General features: G+C 35.3%; 3 protein-coding genes across 3 annotated transcripts; 1 reads left to right on the forward strand and 2 right to left on the reverse strand.

The window, feature by feature from the left end:
- Window positions 1-73: 73 nt before the first annotated feature.
- Window positions 74-4,151, reverse strand: LOC124305017 (uncharacterized). The gene is made up of 8 exons (XM_046763959.1): window positions 3,973-4,151; window positions 3,474-3,620; window positions 2,684-3,309; window positions 1,952-2,190; window positions 1,515-1,656; window positions 1,194-1,356; window positions 594-1,067; window positions 74-440 (listed from the first exon to the last, which is right to left on the reverse strand). Exons 1-8 carry the CDS (start codon window positions 3,981-3,983, stop codon window positions 278-280), a joined length of 1,965 nt encoding a protein of 654 aa, XP_046619915.1. The 5' UTR covers window positions 3,984-4,151; the 3' UTR covers window positions 74-277.
- A 1,379-nt stretch (window positions 4,152-5,530) lies between these two features.
- Window positions 5,531-12,701, reverse strand: LOC124305023 (Golgi pH regulator A). The gene is made up of 10 exons (XM_046763969.1): window positions 12,637-12,701; window positions 9,067-9,195; window positions 8,822-8,939; window positions 8,071-8,234; window positions 7,593-7,699; window positions 7,083-7,493; window positions 6,778-6,959; window positions 6,411-6,596; window positions 6,203-6,268; window positions 5,531-6,091 (listed from the first exon to the last, which is right to left on the reverse strand). The coding sequence occupies exons 3-10, from the start codon at window positions 8,861-8,863 to the stop codon at window positions 5,891-5,893; spliced, it is 1,359 nt and encodes a 452-aa protein (XP_046619925.1). The 5' UTR covers window positions 8,864-8,939; window positions 9,067-9,195; window positions 12,637-12,701; the 3' UTR covers window positions 5,531-5,890.
- On the forward strand, window positions 8,498-13,418 carry LOC124305021 (uncharacterized). The gene is made up of 11 exons (XM_046763967.1): window positions 8,498-8,508; window positions 9,791-9,916; window positions 10,127-10,253; window positions 10,386-10,530; window positions 10,781-11,056; window positions 11,431-11,605; window positions 11,796-11,978; window positions 12,183-12,384; window positions 12,666-12,901; window positions 13,019-13,204; window positions 13,282-13,418. The coding sequence occupies exons 2-11, from the start codon at window positions 9,799-9,801 to the stop codon at window positions 13,368-13,370; spliced, it is 1,737 nt and encodes a 578-aa protein (XP_046619923.1). The 5' UTR covers window positions 8,498-8,508; window positions 9,791-9,798; the 3' UTR covers window positions 13,371-13,418.
- Window positions 13,419-16,318: the final 2,900 nt, after the last annotated feature.

Genomic DNA, 16,318 nt, shown 5'->3' on the forward strand with positions numbered 1-16,318 from the left:
TTACGATAAATTACGTGTCTAATACTTGGAATAACTGTATTAAATGTGATAGGTACATAAAAAAAAACAATAATTGTGAAATATACATTTGTTTACAAGAGTTAGAAAAGTAGTTTTTTTTTTACAATGTTTACAATTTCTTATACGTGGAGAATATATCGGCGGGTAACCGTTAGGTACAATATGATAACAGGCATGTATGCACAGCAATACGTGAATGATACAAAGTAAAGAACAAAAAAAGAATACAATTTAGTGATTCCCACATTGGCATTCTTCACGGTCCATGAGAAATCCGCAATTCCAACTTAGGAAGAAAGAACCCAGGTGGTTCATCTTCGTCAATAAAATCTTTGGGGTTTCCTTTAGACTCAAGATTCAAAAAGTTTGGATTACCAACTTCATATTGAAATCCTCGACGATTCAATTCGCTTTTTATTCTGCAAGAAACAAATATATATATTCAAGCTCTGAGAAATTCCGAAAGAATATACAAAGAATATGACATTTTTAAAACGCAATCAAGAATGTAAACGATACAAAGTAATGGAATCTGCAGAACAAAAAATACAAAACGACTCTATTATTTTTACCTGCGTAACCCAATAACCATATTGTCAGAATCGACTTTGGAGATCAACAGATTGATAAACGCAAATGTAGTCAACTTCGTGCAGGTTTGAATCAAATGTTCCATTGACTCCATCAAATTCTCAGGACACGGTCGTCCATCATGATTCCGCACACGAACACTTTCGAGCTGTAAGTTGAAGCTAAGGCAAGTAAGCAGTTCAGAGACTTCAGTTATTGCGCACTGGTCGATTGAAAAATCTTTTAAATTACGACAATGGGTTAACATTTCCAGTAAGTCTCTTGTGTAGTTACAGGGATTAGTAAATCCCAGATTATTAATTACTACATTCTCCAAGTGTGGACAGCATTTTCCAATTTCAACCAAAAACTTTCCATTTTGAATAGGTATGCAGCCCAAACGTAAGGTCGTGAGTTTTTTCCAACGTGAAATAAGGACCAGAGCATCTAAGTCCCACTGGCTGAAAACGTCACAGCTGACAGAAAATAAATTATTTTCATTTGTTTAGCTCTCGACTATAAACTTAATCTTATTTGTACACAGTTTGCTCAAGCATTTTTATCAAACACACTGAAAGTATCCAAGATGAATTGTTTCTTACTTGTTCTTGGAGTAAATCGTCAGATCTCTAACATGTGGTGTGTTACGTATTAGAACTTCGAAAGAAGACTCTTTAACTTTAATAGGTTGATTGGATTTTCCAAATGCGGCACCACCTCGCTTAATAAGATGGCTTCTCAAGTAGTTCCTTCTCTGAGTACCTACTGTATATCACCCAATATAATAAGTTTTACTTACTTGGGAAAAATATTTTCAGCACTCAAATTTTTCTCATGATTGACTCTGATTCATAAATTTAATTACTACACTCTTCGTGATTGCTTTGAAAAAATAACAAAAAACTTATGGAATCCCATTTTACCCTTTTGTTTTACTATATGAGATAAAACAAGTGTTGTGAGATTTGGGAATGCCGATGCCAGTAAATGCACATCACAGTCCGGTTCTATGCTATGCTTGAAGTGTAAAAAGGATATCTGATACTTAGAATCCTTTAGCAGCCGCTGAAACATGATTGGAATAAATATTTCTATTGGATTGAATTTCTAAATAATTTTTTACTTCTGTTTAAATATAAAAACTGTGATCATTATCAGATGCCATGAATATCTTTTGAAACAGGTCCTATAAAAGTCAGCGAGGGTCACTGCCTACACCAACACATGTACAACTTTTCCTTGAAAGTATTTGTCCTCTATGTTCAGCTCAGCTAAAAGTTGTGCACGTATTCGCACAGATGGTAAACACGTTGTTTGGGAAGGGCCTATCTCAAGAGAAATTCACGATATATAATTTTACCTTTGCCTCTTCAATCTCCAATAGACATGGCTCTTCATCTATGTATGCAAATTGACGTATTTGACATTTTCGCAAACAACAGAAATTATCTGGTACATCTTCATAATGGACTTTCATTACTTCTAGCAATAATGTTTCCGCCAGCAGAAACCAACCAACTGGATAGATATGATTAAGATATGGAACAGTCTCAGTCACATTACTTCTCAGTAATTGCGGACAAAGTTTGACACTTCTTTCTAAAATTACATGTTATTCTCAAGTTTAGATTCAACAACGATATTTCATAAATATATGATAGAAGAACTATGCTCCATTTCCCTGTCCAATGTATACTCCTCTTCGTACAATAATATATCGTAAAACCATAAGAGTGTATGGCATACCTAACTAAAATCAAAAAAGCGTATGAGCCGTTTTCCAACTGTGGCATTTATCCGTAATCAAAGAGGAGAACCATTCTTTAATTACGATTGCATTTGACTTAAATCAAAAGAGTGCATAGGCCATTAACTTTCACGCGATTTGATATAATATGATCACATTGATGTATGCCCTTTTGTTGTAAAACTCTCTTTTTTGACTTACACGCGCTTATGATTTTAGTCACACAATATCTTAATTTTTAATTAAAGACCAATATAAAGTTATCTGTACTTTCGGTTGGAATGAAACTGCAAAATTTTGGTTCCATAACCATAGAAATAAGATATAGCTATCGTAACAACATACCAAGATAAAAGCCTGGCTGCCTGGTAATATCAACCAGTTGAAAATCTGTCCACACATATCGATTCGGGAGCATATTAATAATGCGTTTTTTAAACCATTGAAGCGTATGCCACCCACGAACTTGAACGATCTGAAGGTTTTTTGGTTTCTCTAATTCCAAAACTAACGGTGTGCTCTCTGGTGTTCGGTTATAAGGCATCCTTGTCACCATACGCAACTCCTTGAGCTCATCAGAAAGTTGTACCATAGGAAGAAAATTCCTGGAGTAAGCACTCACTCTTGCAGACAAATAATGAAGCCGTTTGAACGGTTCTTGCAAAAGATCACGGCAAACGACATAACGTTCATCCTCATCTGGCCAATCAATAGTCAGCCTTTTGATATGTATCAGCAATTCCAGAAAAGACTTCAACTCCCGAACGTCGTTAAACTTAATTCCATATACATTAACATCGACAAGGTTTATTGCTTTGCCAATCGTGTTGTTCAACATTTCTCCTGGCGCAATGCAAAGTACGTTCATTATATTCACTTTAAGTATATATTCACAGCAGTTATCATTGTTAAAATATAGCTGGATATCTTGAATGGTTGTTAGCCGTCCATTTTTTGAAAAATCCAAATTTCTGAAAATATAGAAATATATGAAAATATTTTGATCCTAATTTGTTCCTCAATCACCAAATGCAGTAACATATTGAATTTTCCTGAAATCACGTTTTCGTTGTGAATATACAGGGTATAACCGTGGCTGAGCAATTTCTACAAAGACACAACATAACAGACTCACCTCAGCAATTCCCTGTCGCCGAATACAAGATTATCAAATCTCGTGCAAGTGCAACCCAACGCCACACGTTCTCTGGACTCTAAGCAAAGAATAATAATCACAAGAATTTCATCCGGAAAATAAAGTATGTTGAAGATGTTCGGATCACTGTAAAACATAATAATTCAATTATAATAATCAATTACACATTGTGTAATTCGTAAAAAAAAATACTGATGAGGTAAATGCCGAAGTATTGTTGAATTTAACAATACTCATAAGGGTATAGTTCAAGTCGTTTGCACAAATGAAGCATAAAGTAATTTCATCAGGATAGCGATAAAGTGGCTGAATCTAAACTCCGTAACTTCGGTTAGCATCAAATTCAATTTTCTATAATACCGTTCAACAACCTCAGCAAAATACCAGGTCACTTTCAATACAAAAACACAAAAATTACGTTCCTTAATATTCCAGCACTGACTGATAATATGGTCAGACGTCTGGACTAACTACATACCTGGTACTCATTTTCGTAAATTGTTATTTCACACTGGCAGAAAAATATTATTGCAGATCGAACAGGTAAGGAAAGTTTCATGCATCTTCTGTCTTCTACATGAGTTGTGCGATGTGTTGTGCTTTTCCTAGGTAAAACTGGATGGATGTACTTCAATGATGTATGTACATAAGAAATTCGAATTTTCGATCAACTTTGGTCTGTTTTTGTCATTGGCAAACATCCCACGAAACCTATGTCACGTGACCATGTTTTGAATTGACCAGTGTTTCGTTGGTGTTCCATTTGCTTTTGATTTCCGAGTAAACAAAAACAAACGGAATTGAATACTGAATCCTTGAATTTTTTTTCGACCGTTTCGGCTCAAGAAGATGTATTTTCATTAATAACTATTAAACAAATAAAGAAAACGATAAAATAGTCCGTCAATCGAAAAGTAGTATTCCTTTGAATATGCGTATCGAATTTCAAGTTGCTTCATTGATTACAGCTCGAAATATCGTGTGCGCCATTTGGATAAACGTAGTTTCAAGAAAAATGATCAAATTTTTTTTTTAGTAAATAATATAATTTACAAATCTTAGCGTTAATTTTACTCTTGACGTTTAAAGAGAAAACATAAATCATTTTATTTTGATAATTTCACAGTAGGATAAACCCTTAATTACTTGAAATTTTTATCAGTTTTATGAATTATCAAACCTTTTAAGATCGTTGAAAATGAAAAGAATATTGATTCGTAACTGAATATTTACAAATTAAATTTATTCTCGAGCATCTGAAGGTTGAGTATCTAACACATTTTTTTTTACGCAGATACTGCCGCATGCCCGTCGACTTACGTTCGTGAAATAAGCCACAGAAACAATATTTAGCTTTTATTCTTAAGATTACTGATATCTGTACACACTGACATATACTGTAAATATATACACAATATATCACTGAAAAATACGTTTCGATACGTTTGCATTTTTTGGACTATTATGATCTTGCAATTTATAATGATCCCTACACGGGAAATTTGGTACAGTTTCTTGATGTCACAGCTGTTGCAACCCCACTATTTGAAATTTCACCCTTATGGTGCTTCGTGACTCTCTGTGTATATATCTGCGATATATATCCCATAGGGTACTCAAAATTGACTCGACATGTTACCAACAGCATTAAATTTGAAAAGATCAGCTCGATTTAATTTTAGGAATACTTTTTGGCCTTCACAAGGAAAGTAACCTTTCAGATGAACGAATAATCAGCATCCTTAGGCGCAAATCTCTATGTTATATTTTCGTTCGCCACATTGAATGTGTTGAACAATTAAGAAAAAAAGTAAATATGTAGTTCTTCTCAACTTGTAGTGGAACATATGTTTCTCAGCCCCCCCCCACCCCGAAAATTCACGTGCAGCAGTTGGTTTAAGCCAACAGAACTTCTCTGATGCATGTTCATGGTAGGTTTTGATTACATCCTTCAATAAAGCTTCTGATAGAGAAAACCAAGCACCGGAACACTTATTACTAACATTGACAAATGAAGCGTTTGAATTCAGCAGCTCTTAACAAAAGTATTTTTTTCAATTTATTGTTAAATAAGTTGATGCAGGATATTCTTCAAATTTGGAAAACCTTGCCTCTCAGAAGTCCGAGTGTAACTTCCACTACATTCATATCACGTGATCGTAACGTTACTTCACTATTACTACACTATATAGTTGGGTCGTGGTTTACAGTTTTCTGGTTTAACACACCTTTATGATCGATTAAACAAGTTTGTTTTTCCCACTGTATCAATATCAAGTTCCGTTATTTATTCGCGTTTTGCCAAAGCGTTTCTGAAAGTTTCAGAAAAGAATTCAACATATATAATAGTTAAGTGTGAATCGTTTGGATATGTTAAAAAATAATTTATTTGTGCTTTACGCACGCTCCGTAGGAGCCTGCTTGTGAGCCAGATATAAAAATACAATAGAAGATAGCGCGGACACAAGGAATATCACATCGAACCATCTGTGATAAAAGTTAAACTGCAGATCACCAAGAACTTGCGTTATAATCACACGATATTCGGCAGGCATGTTCATTCGCATGAGAAGAACGGATGAAACGAAATACATCCCCTGAAAAGGCATGTACACTAAGATTATTGAATACGAATTTGATACTATTGTCGTATAGACAAAGTAAGCTGATTAAACTTACAGGCTCTATTATATTCGAACAAAACTCACCATTATTTGAGCTAATATGAGAACGATTATGTTAGATGATTTGCTGCTTGATATCGCGTAGAAAAACTGAAAAACATAAACACATTACTAAATAAATAGGTCCGAATAGCCATCTGAAGTCTTCTTCTTTTCATTTGTTGTCTCGTATTACTTACTGTTATGAAAAGCATTATTCATTTTGTTTGTGAAATGTGAACGCTGTGATTACCTTTGTAAGTGTCAGTAGAAGCCCTCTGATGGACGTTACGACTATGCACCCAACTAGATAGAAGGAAATGTGCTGCGACCAGAAAGTCACATCAATGTCAAATCCGATCCAATGTACAGCAATTTCCATTCCTCGTGTAACGGGATCCTTTTTGCCTACCCGGTCGAAGACAATATTAATTGTAGACTGAAAAGAACGTTTCTCACGTCAGTTAAAAAGAAGAACGTTAACAGATGTTCAACGATTTCGAAACACAATACATCACAATATATCACATATTTTGAGTCAAAACTTCGAAAATAACAGAACTTTGAATGAAGTAAGCACAAAGTATTTCTAGTTATCCTCTATATTGATTTATTCTTACAATGAAAATCTTCCAGCTGCAATAGAGGGAGAAAAAGTAACCGAGAAAATTGAAGTACTTCCCCTGCCACGTAGCAGCCCACTCGAGTCGTTCTCTGGCGTTTTGGATGTCATGAGCTTCTAGGAATAATTGTCGAGACAATTCTTCCAGTGCCGCAACTTCTTGCTGAAGTTGTTTTATGTCTGGAAGCAAATTCGTCGTCTGATAAACGTGAATAATTCAACTTTAATAGTCTCGAATCTTGGATAATAATCAATTTCTACATCTTTAGTGGACGAAAGAACGGTGAGTGTAGTGACACGCACTTTCCTGACTTCCTTTACTTCCTCCCAAAGGAGCCAGCATTCCCCAGAGGCGGGATCTGACCTCAGGCTGACCAGCGACTTCCCCTTTTTTAGCTAAGGCAATTCTCTTTTTCTTAGCCACTATCATGTCCATCGTCTGAAGTAGCCTCCTCTCTACTGATTGTACATCTGTGTAGGAAACAGGCCGCATAAAATAAGCCATTGATGAATATGGGTAGTTGACCGCTCCAAACCCCGACAAAAGTGCCATCACCGTAACACCAATAACTCCGATCCGACTGACACCTTGTTCTATGGACAGTAGACCCTTTTTGGGACTAAGGATAGGAAAGGGATCTCCGACTTTCCAAAACAGGTACAGGTAAAAGAGGTACACCAGCACCGTTAGTGGCCTGATTAAATTCAGCCTAACTGAAATGTGAAAATGATTTAGACAAAAAATATTTTCCAAAGGTAGCCGTCATAGCAATTGATTTTTAACATTGCTGAAAGTTTCAACTTTCTCCTTACCAAATCTGATGTTACTGATAATAAAGTAGGCTATGTAAAACGGTATCAACACTATCACCATGAACAAAAGCATGTACAGGCCAGTGTTCCAATGGAAATACCTTGAGCTGAAAAAGGAGTTCGAGATATATGAGTTGGATGATAAATCAGAGTAGAGCACATTCTGCATTATAAGAGAATAACATTAGCGTGTAATTGTTATTCAAATGTTTGAACTTGATTTAGCCTTTCTAATTTTATACAGTAATTTTATAATCTGCGAGTGACTATCTTGATAGATGAAAAGGTATGTAAGAGGTGAAGAGAAAAGAATGGATAGATGAAAAAATCTAGCATTGAGTTTTGAAAAAATGTAATCAGATAGCTGAAAGTTTTTTGGAAGGATACTTTCAAACTCTGTCTTATTTTTTTCAAACCGTCAAACTATGCAGAGATTCATTCGATCTAGATATAAGGTTTTTTTACACTGTTGACATACCTGAAATCCAGCACATCGATAATCTCAAATATGATGAGTTCAAACATTGTACAAGATAACGAAAATGTTGTGGAAAAAATAAGCTGCACCAATCTGTGGTGAACTTCGTAATCCCGAAATAATTTCTTTACAAAGAATACCCATCCTCCTAGGAAGAAGAGTATCTGGAACCAAATGTGATAGACTCATTAAAGTTTTAGTTACGCAGTTCATTAAATGATACAAGTTTCAGAAATGAATTACATCGTCAATTTTATACAAAACCCTTTTTCGTTTCTTCTTACGTCATGTTTGCTGTTATTTATAATACTGAGCACGTCAACCATTGGAGTAGAATATTATTAAATATCTAAGCAGTCGAAGCCGATATTATTCGTACCAGAAAAAAATTGATGATGAGAGTAATTACTGAAAAGTGCAGTGAAATTCTGCATTCAGGTATGCGATAAATTAATTATTTCGAACAAAGTAATATGACAGGATCTATCATGAAACCAGCTGTTGATTTCGTCTTCTGCGATAGCCTTGCCAGCTTTGATTAAATACAACATTTAAAATTACAAAGTTACTGATTACAAGAAAAATCGCTCAAGGAAATTTAATGCTTTACACACGCAGGCTCCAATAATCGCAAAGTAACTCTGCGTGCATGCAAACGAACAGACTTGAGTGCGTACGTGGAAATTTTTAGGTTAGGATAGGTGAAACGAATGTGAAAAAAATAGACGCTGATCGTATGTTGACAACTTACCTGCGTCCCAAGGATCACACACGTGTCCTCTAAAAAACCCATCCTGGGCCGGACCAGTTTTTTATCGAATTGTCACAACTACGAATTCATTATTCCAAATGTGACAGGTACACAACACCTACAACAATATATGTCTTCTGAAAAAGTTTCACACCGGCCGGTATTCGATACATCGATTATACGCATACACGTTGGTCCAATTCCAACCTTTAATGTTCGGACGTGAATTTATCAAAGGTTTTTACCTTAATTTTTACACTTCTTGCCTTCCCATATTCTGTTTTTCTGTCTCCCAATTCCCATATCGTAACATACTTGGCACATAACTTCGTAAAATTGCTGTATGAAATACGCGTCTGAGCTCTCCTAGATTCCTCGAAGCAAAATCGGCAAAATATATAATTAATAAATGAGCTGCCTCGATGCGTTATAATTTTTGACAGAACCTTCGAAAAATTTATTTTCTTCGCTTTAAGGTCAATAATAGTAAATATTGCAAAATCATCAGGACTATATTACAGACATGACAAAGCTAAAAATAGTGTAAAAGACGTTCGAAATCACAAAATTCGTTGGTAGAGAAAACTTCATTTTTATACCGAAGGCTCTAATTATCTCAGAATTTTAGTTCATCTATTTGACTTGCAACGTCGGTTTCGAGACGACGAAATTCGGACGTTGATCGTCCTTTTTCAGTATTACGGAGGACTTCTGACATCGGCATTTTTTAGGAGAAATGGTAGGTAAAAGGAGTATTGGTCACGGGTTACTTCAAAATCAAATAATAAAATCGACCGTGTTCGAGATCTCGATTGATTGTCCGAACATAGTCATGAATCGAATTACAATCCCAGATTCAAATCCTAGTTCAAATTTCCAATCCCAAACCACGATCAACGACGGTTGAAACCGTTGAAACACAGTGCTTTGCAATTACATCGTGTGAAAATTTTGATTTTAATCAAACAGAAGTGAAAATGGCCAGTGAAAATACTGGAGGCTTGAGCGGAGCGTCGTCCATAACTCCAGAGTTTGTAAGAACTCTGGAAACTAGTCTGCACCACAATATAGCCCGTCTCGAAAATACCATTGAACGTAAGTCGGGTGATTCTACATATTTTCCGCATGAATAATAACTGCATTTCGTTTTTATTGAAGGTACTTCACTTAAGAATTAGCCCATCAATTTTTATCAAATTAATGTATTTCTTTGCTATACAGTATTTGTGTTACATTCGTATTGAGTATAATAATACCGAACTCAACAATAATTATCCTTTTAAAAATATATCGTTTATTGGACAGAGTACAAAACTAGGAATGCAACTTTGAAACAAGAATTGGAAAGCAAGGCCACTAAATTGAAGACTACGATGCAAGAAATACGAGGTCGGAAAAAAAGAGTCGAAGAACTGAAAAATACCCAGAAAGAGTAAATGTTGACTTTAAGTATGCAGGTGGTGCTATGTTTACATCTGCTGCTTTCAAAACAAAAAAACATTTTCTATATTTTCAAATAAATACGTAAATAGCTCAATCGCTCCTTCATTTTTGTTTTCAACAGCCTGGATCAATCCAACATAGAATTATCTCTCTACGCATCAAAGTTGAAGGCAGACTTGGAGGCGTACGAGAAAGAGAATATCAGACTTCGTAATGAGCACCAGGAAGTCCTGGACAAAGCTGATGCTAAGTGGGAAATTTACAAGGTAAATATAATTCCATTCGGATAATTCCGTTCCAACAACTGTTTTTAGTTACTGAGAACCCATTCTTTTTTATTGCCGAAATGAACAGAGAACTGCTATCAATATGAAAAAAATTATCACAGACCATTAATTGCATTTATCTATAAACACAATTAAAAATATGTGAAAAATTTTCTGTTATCAATCCAATACATATATTGATTATTTTAGTTTGTAACCAGATATTAAGATTAATCGTGTTTCTATCCAGGCACAGTATGAAAAGCGGCCAATGGTCAAATTGATGAGGCAAGAAGAAGTTAATTTAAAAAAATCTAAGATTGAGCTGATGGTCAAGAAGAATAAGCTGATGGAACTGAAAAAAATTATTGCGACACGCGAATCGATACACATGAAACAGAGGAATTGTCTCGTAGTGGAATGCGCTAACATATATAAGGAGGCTGAATCCGGGAAAATGAAAATACGTTCTGCCTTGAATACTCAAAAAGAGCTGCAAGAAAAATTAAAGCAGCAGGAAGCAATGGTAAACAGCTCCTTTTTCATCATCTTGTACAGTCATAATAAAGAGCAAACAGTATTCAAAGAATACGAACGGAATTGTACCTTTGATTTAAGATTCTCACCGTCTAACTATAAGAGCAGTGATCTTTCTTTTTTTCTTCAGAATTAGCAAGTATAATCATACAAATTACTTATGCTGCTATCATTTGCGATTCAGGTACCTAAAGTTGTAAGAGCTTCACCACTTCTACCAGTATCTTTTTGTGGAATATTTTGAATTTTGTAGATATTAACATTCAAGAATCTCGAAAACTTTAAGAGGAATTATTGATAAAAATCGTTTACTCCATCAAATTATCAATGTATCATTTCACAGTTGACTCATTTCTTTCACAGATAAAAAGGTTGGAGGATGAGGAAAAGGAGAAGTTGAAAATGGCACAAGAACAATTGGCGGCTGGCAAAATTACAAAAAGAGATTATAATTACACTGCATCACAATTCGAGCGTATTACAATTCCTCCCAAAAGCGTCCCACCAACTTTTCCTGACTGGTGGAGCGATAAATCAGGTAAATGCATTGAATTGTCTCATACCAATATCTTATAGAGATGTTTGATCGAGCAGTATTAAAATATGAAAGCTCCAATAGAGGAGCTAGACATTTTTAATACGACTATCCAGTGCTAAAATTTGTGGCAACTTCAACAATATTCTTCATGACTTTCCTTTACTTGAATTTTTTTTTCCCACCTTTATAGACAGCATTTCCATCACCAGTGCAATGATCGATGCCCTAACTGAACCAGCTGCACAGCTGCAACTAACCCATGTAACGAATGCTGAAGTAGCTGAAGACGGACAGTCACCCGATCCTCATCAGAGTAGTAGTCAAAATATGGATACTGCTTGCTTTGCAGAGTCTAATGAACAAATAATTCCTGGTACGCATAAATATTACGAGTAATAATTAATACTCTGTGTTTAGTTGCATTTCAGTGACATACCCCAAAGAGAACTTGTATGAATATATACTTTATTATGTCTTGCAGAATATCCTTATGGAATCGACACACTATGTTCAAATCTTCAAAGTCTTAATCAATGTTATTATTTTTTTTTTCCTGCATAATTGCATTGTATTGCAGATGACGAAAATGGTCAGGCTGCGGCGGTTGATCCGGAGGTAATGAACCCATTGACAGAACCTTCTTCCAAAGATGCAGTCGATAAGAACATATGCGAGCGGACAGAGGCACTAAACGAGGGAAATATTCAGCCAAATCAGATTAGGCAACAAAATTTGAACGAACACGAGGCAGTGGAAGAAGGAAATAGCATGGGGCAATGGTGAAAATACCTTATACTATTTTCACGTTTAGTGACAAATTGTGGAACGCCATCTAAATTTCTTTAACATAAATATTCCTTGTAATAATTTTTGCAGGTATAGTTTATTGCTCATAATTATTGTAATGGATGCAAAAAGATATCACTCACAAACTTACTGTACATAGAATTTTTCGGAAAATTCTTAAACATTTATTTCCCTGAATATGAGATATATTCTTCTATAATATTCTGAACCCTCGTTTCACATACATTTTTCACAATCATAAAATTCTGACTAGGCTCAACTTGGGTGTCGTCGATTATTGTACACACGAAGAACCTGACGCGAAGCGGCCAAAGGTAACCAGCATTGCATCTGTCAAGTTCAACGTCCCCCCGAAGATGACGGGGTATTCAAAATCGAAACAACAGCCTCCACCATCGCCAGCCTTGTCAAATATCGGATCGATATCCGAATGTAGCTGGAGACTAAAGCAATATCCGAGTCTCTCTAGTTCAACCTATTTCCGAGCAGGTGAGTCCAACATTCTAACTAGCAAAAGAAAAATGTGCAATTTCTTATGAGGTTTTACCAAGTCAAACTAGTTTAACCTATTTAATTAGTTTACCATACCTTTGTTACATTTTGTAGATCGTTCGATTCTCAGCTGTGATCAGGATTCGCAGCAATCTGCGGATACAATGGAGCGATTTCGTTTGATGCTGTCACCGCAGCCGAGTCTAAATGAGGGTGAGAACTGGCATCAAGAAGGGAAAAATCCACATCAGACCCCTCAGCCATCTAGACCTGCATTTCTCACAGGCGAAAAACATGCAGGTATTCGGTTACAGACAAATGCAGTAATTCGAATATTCTAAATAGCAAAGACTTATTCCTTTCTATTTTTCAATCAGCACCTTCGCCTTTCGTCAACATAAGTAACAATGAGACATCGACAGCATCTCGTGGAAATAAGAGCAAATTTTCGCTGAACATGTTTTAAAGGTAAAGAATAACCATTAGAGTTCAGCATATCAAGATGTACTCAAGACATTGCATTACGTTGATCAATGCTTACATGTTCCTTGATTCTCTAAATTTTTCGCTAATTTAATCGTAATAATATTTTAATCCAGTTACCTATTGGATGTGATACTTTAATACTAGTTTATAACGGTACTGTTTGTTACCATTTTGCAATAGTAGATTACAATGGGTGATTGATAGTAGTTGACTTTGAGTAGGTCGAGTTCACTAACTTACTCTTTGTAACAATGACTGGTAATACTTTTAATTAATTCAAATTATGTTAAGCGAAAATTACTACTACTAAACCCACACATGTAACCTATGCTCTATCATTTATAAAAGTTCTACCCATTATGCTGAATATCATTATAGTATATATCGTGATGTAGGGTGTACCAATGAATCAACGGGAATAAGAAACATGTAATAATTACTCATAATTTACTGCTAAATCTAAATAGCTCGAGCTAAATTTAGATAAAGAATGATATCATTGTCTTTCACGAGATATTATCTCTAGAAATTTCACATGTGAATTTGTTGACAATAAATTACCATATTCATAATTAAGGATACAGTGGATTTCTCGTTCGAGTTTATGAATCCTTTGGCTATACTGGCACAAGTTGTAGCAATACGTCGGCGCACGTATAACTTACACGGACGATTATGTTGTTAGACGAAGAGGTAAACATATCTGTATCATACCTACTCATATCTATCACTAATTAGTTATGTAGACTGTTGTATATCCTGAATGACCTAGTGTAAATGAAATACGCACCGCGACCTTTACCGCGCATATTCTAGAGCTGCACTAGGCCGGTCGGCCGCTTTCTTTTATAATTTAGAGAGGAGCGTGTGAATTCATACATCGCTCACGGTGGCTGCGAAATATTTCTACGATATACGTTAATTGCTATAAGCTGTTTAATTTTTTTTTTTTATACCAAACTGTTTTACAAATTCTCTTACTCAAATTTTTACCGACCGTAATATCCGATTTTCATTGAATTATATTTGTATTATACAGTAGATTTGGTGGTATTTGATTTATTAACGTGACCGCTTGGGAATAAAATTATAAAACGTCACGATAAGCCCAACACTAAATCGCGAACCCTACAATAAGTATTATTTTTTTCATTCCCACGATAATACGCCTTAGAAGTAGAGGGGGAAAAGGAAATTCTCTTACTTCTTTAGCAAATCAGGTGTCATTTAAAGTATCGATTACAAAAGTAAATGTGTGTATGTAAACATGGATATGAATGTTTTTTTATTCAATTGCAAATGAACGTATCCTGCGATTGCTAAATTCTTTCGCGCGTTATTACCGCATTATACTTGTATTTCTTTTTTAATATCACAAGTGCTATCATAGAAGATATATCGAGAGACGATTCGTTCTCACTGATATCAATGCTGGAATTTGCGATGCTAATAATACATATCTGCTCATCTTCTCCTCGTACTATTCGATCGAGCCATGTAATTATGTAGAAATGAGAACAACAATTACGACAGCCTCTGTACTCTTGAGATTACGACGTATGTACGCCACTGTACGGTAATGTGCATATTTTCATTTAATCAACCGTTATGCGATCTGGATCCATAATTTTTTTTCGCAGAAGATTTCGTTTTCCGTTCGCAAGTTTGTACTTTTACCTAATATTACTGTAATTTTTTTCATCATTCTTTACATTCTTTGCTGTCCTATTTACGTGAGGCAAGTAAGTGAAGGAAACGTACATCAATCAAGTAAATTAATTACTCCGAGATCCGTAGACCATCATCAGTAAAACAATTGCTGACTATTACACTTGATGTTGTTGATTAGTTATTCACAATAACGTAGTTAATTATTTAAAAGACTTCGGATCTTTTTAGTCATCAATTATAATTCGTAGTACAACCCGAGTTGTGAATTTAATTAATTTTAATCGATCAATTTCAGATTATAGAGATCCAAATTTCAAATGAGCCAAAAAGAAACGAAACTAAATGAAATCATAATGTGCTTTCCAAACTAACTGTTCCTGATTTTTCCATCTTGACAAATTAAAAAAAAATACCTTTTACTCCTTATAAATCTTACAGATACCGAAATTCGTATATGAGCTACGAGTAAAATTCCAAGAATTTTCGTTGCTTTTTTCTTTGACATTCATCATTACACGTACGTTCTTTTGATTTGGTTTTAATGTTGTCTTATTTTTTTTCTTACCTCTGGCAAACTATTGGATCGGGTAAAATACGAATTGAAGAAACAGACGGTACGTATGTGTGCATATCAGGGATTCGTATATAAATTCTATACCGCTACCATACTACATTATTGCATACATACGCACGAATTCATATCTCTGTCGTTATTTTTCACTCTGTTTGCAAAAGACTCGGGTATTACAGATGCAAAGTACACGTATATACGTTGTGTTATAAAGCAACGAGCCGCGTATAACGAAACGAGTGTAGTTAGATACTTGATAAGTTAATACGTTACACCTACCTATGATACAATTCGAGGATAAGCAAAAAATATGACGAAAACTCATTCGAACGCAAAGGAGTAAGTTGTTTATTTCTCGCATAAAAAATAGATTATAAAAAACAGACAACACTTTTTCCCACCCCACTCCCACCGACACGTCCAATATATTAACTTTACGTACTCCGCCGTTCTACGCATTCATCTCTCTCTCTTCTTCTTCTATCTATCTATCTATCTATCTATACATATACCTCCATCTCTCTCTTTCTCTCTACCCCTCCATCTCTATATCTATCTCGGCAAGAGATTCCAGCATTCCAAGGAGTCGTTCGATCCAACTCGATAATAATTATTCTCCTCCCGGTCTCCTCGCTCCTAGGGCGGGGTGTCGGTTGCTTGCCGTCCCCTGCATCCTTGTCGCTATT

The sequence above is a fragment of the Neodiprion virginianus genome, chromosome 5, assembly GCF_021901495.1.
Source record: "Neodiprion virginianus isolate iyNeoVirg1 chromosome 5, iyNeoVirg1.1, whole genome shotgun sequence".
Classification (NCBI taxonomy): domain Eukaryota; kingdom Metazoa; phylum Arthropoda; class Insecta; order Hymenoptera; family Diprionidae; genus Neodiprion; species Neodiprion virginianus.

What these genes read in the sequence shown, in the direction of transcription:
- LOC124305023 (XM_046763969.1), bottom strand. Translation starts at nt 8,863, where the DNA reads ATGGGTTTTTTAGAGGACACGTGTGTGATCCTTGGGACGCAG. An exon ending in ATCGATGTGCTGGATTTCAG is followed by an intron (nt 7,700 to 8,070) that starts GTATGTCAACAG and finishes CTCCTTTTTCAG; the next exon opens with CTCAAGGTATTTCCATTGGA. An exon ending in TTCTACTGACACTTACAAAG is followed by an intron (nt 6,269 to 6,410) that starts GTAATCACAGCG and finishes TATGTTTTTCAG; the next exon opens with TTTTTCTACGCGATATCAAG.
- LOC124305021 (XM_046763967.1), top strand. Translation starts at nt 9,799, where the DNA reads ATGGCCAGTGAAAATACTGGAGGCTTGAGCGGAGCGTCGTCCATAACT. An exon ending in TCTCGAAAATACCATTGAAC is followed by an intron (nt 9,917 to 10,126) that starts GTAAGTCGGGTG and finishes TTTATTGGACAG; the next exon opens with AGTACAAAACTAGGAATGCA. An exon ending in GGAAATAGCATGGGGCAATG is followed by an intron (nt 12,385 to 12,665) that starts GTGAAAATACCT and finishes AATTCTGACTAG; the next exon opens with GCTCAACTTGGGTGTCGTCG.
- LOC124305017 (XM_046763959.1), bottom strand. An exon ending in GCAGCCAGGCTTTTATCTTG is followed by an intron (nt 2,191 to 2,683) that starts GTATGTTGTTAC and finishes ATGTAATTTTAG; the next exon opens with AAAGAAGTGTCAAACTTTGT. An exon ending in TCATATAGTAAAACAAAAGG is followed by an intron (nt 1,357 to 1,514) that starts GTAAAATGGGAT and finishes GGTGATATACAG; the next exon opens with TAGGTACTCAGAGAAGGAAC.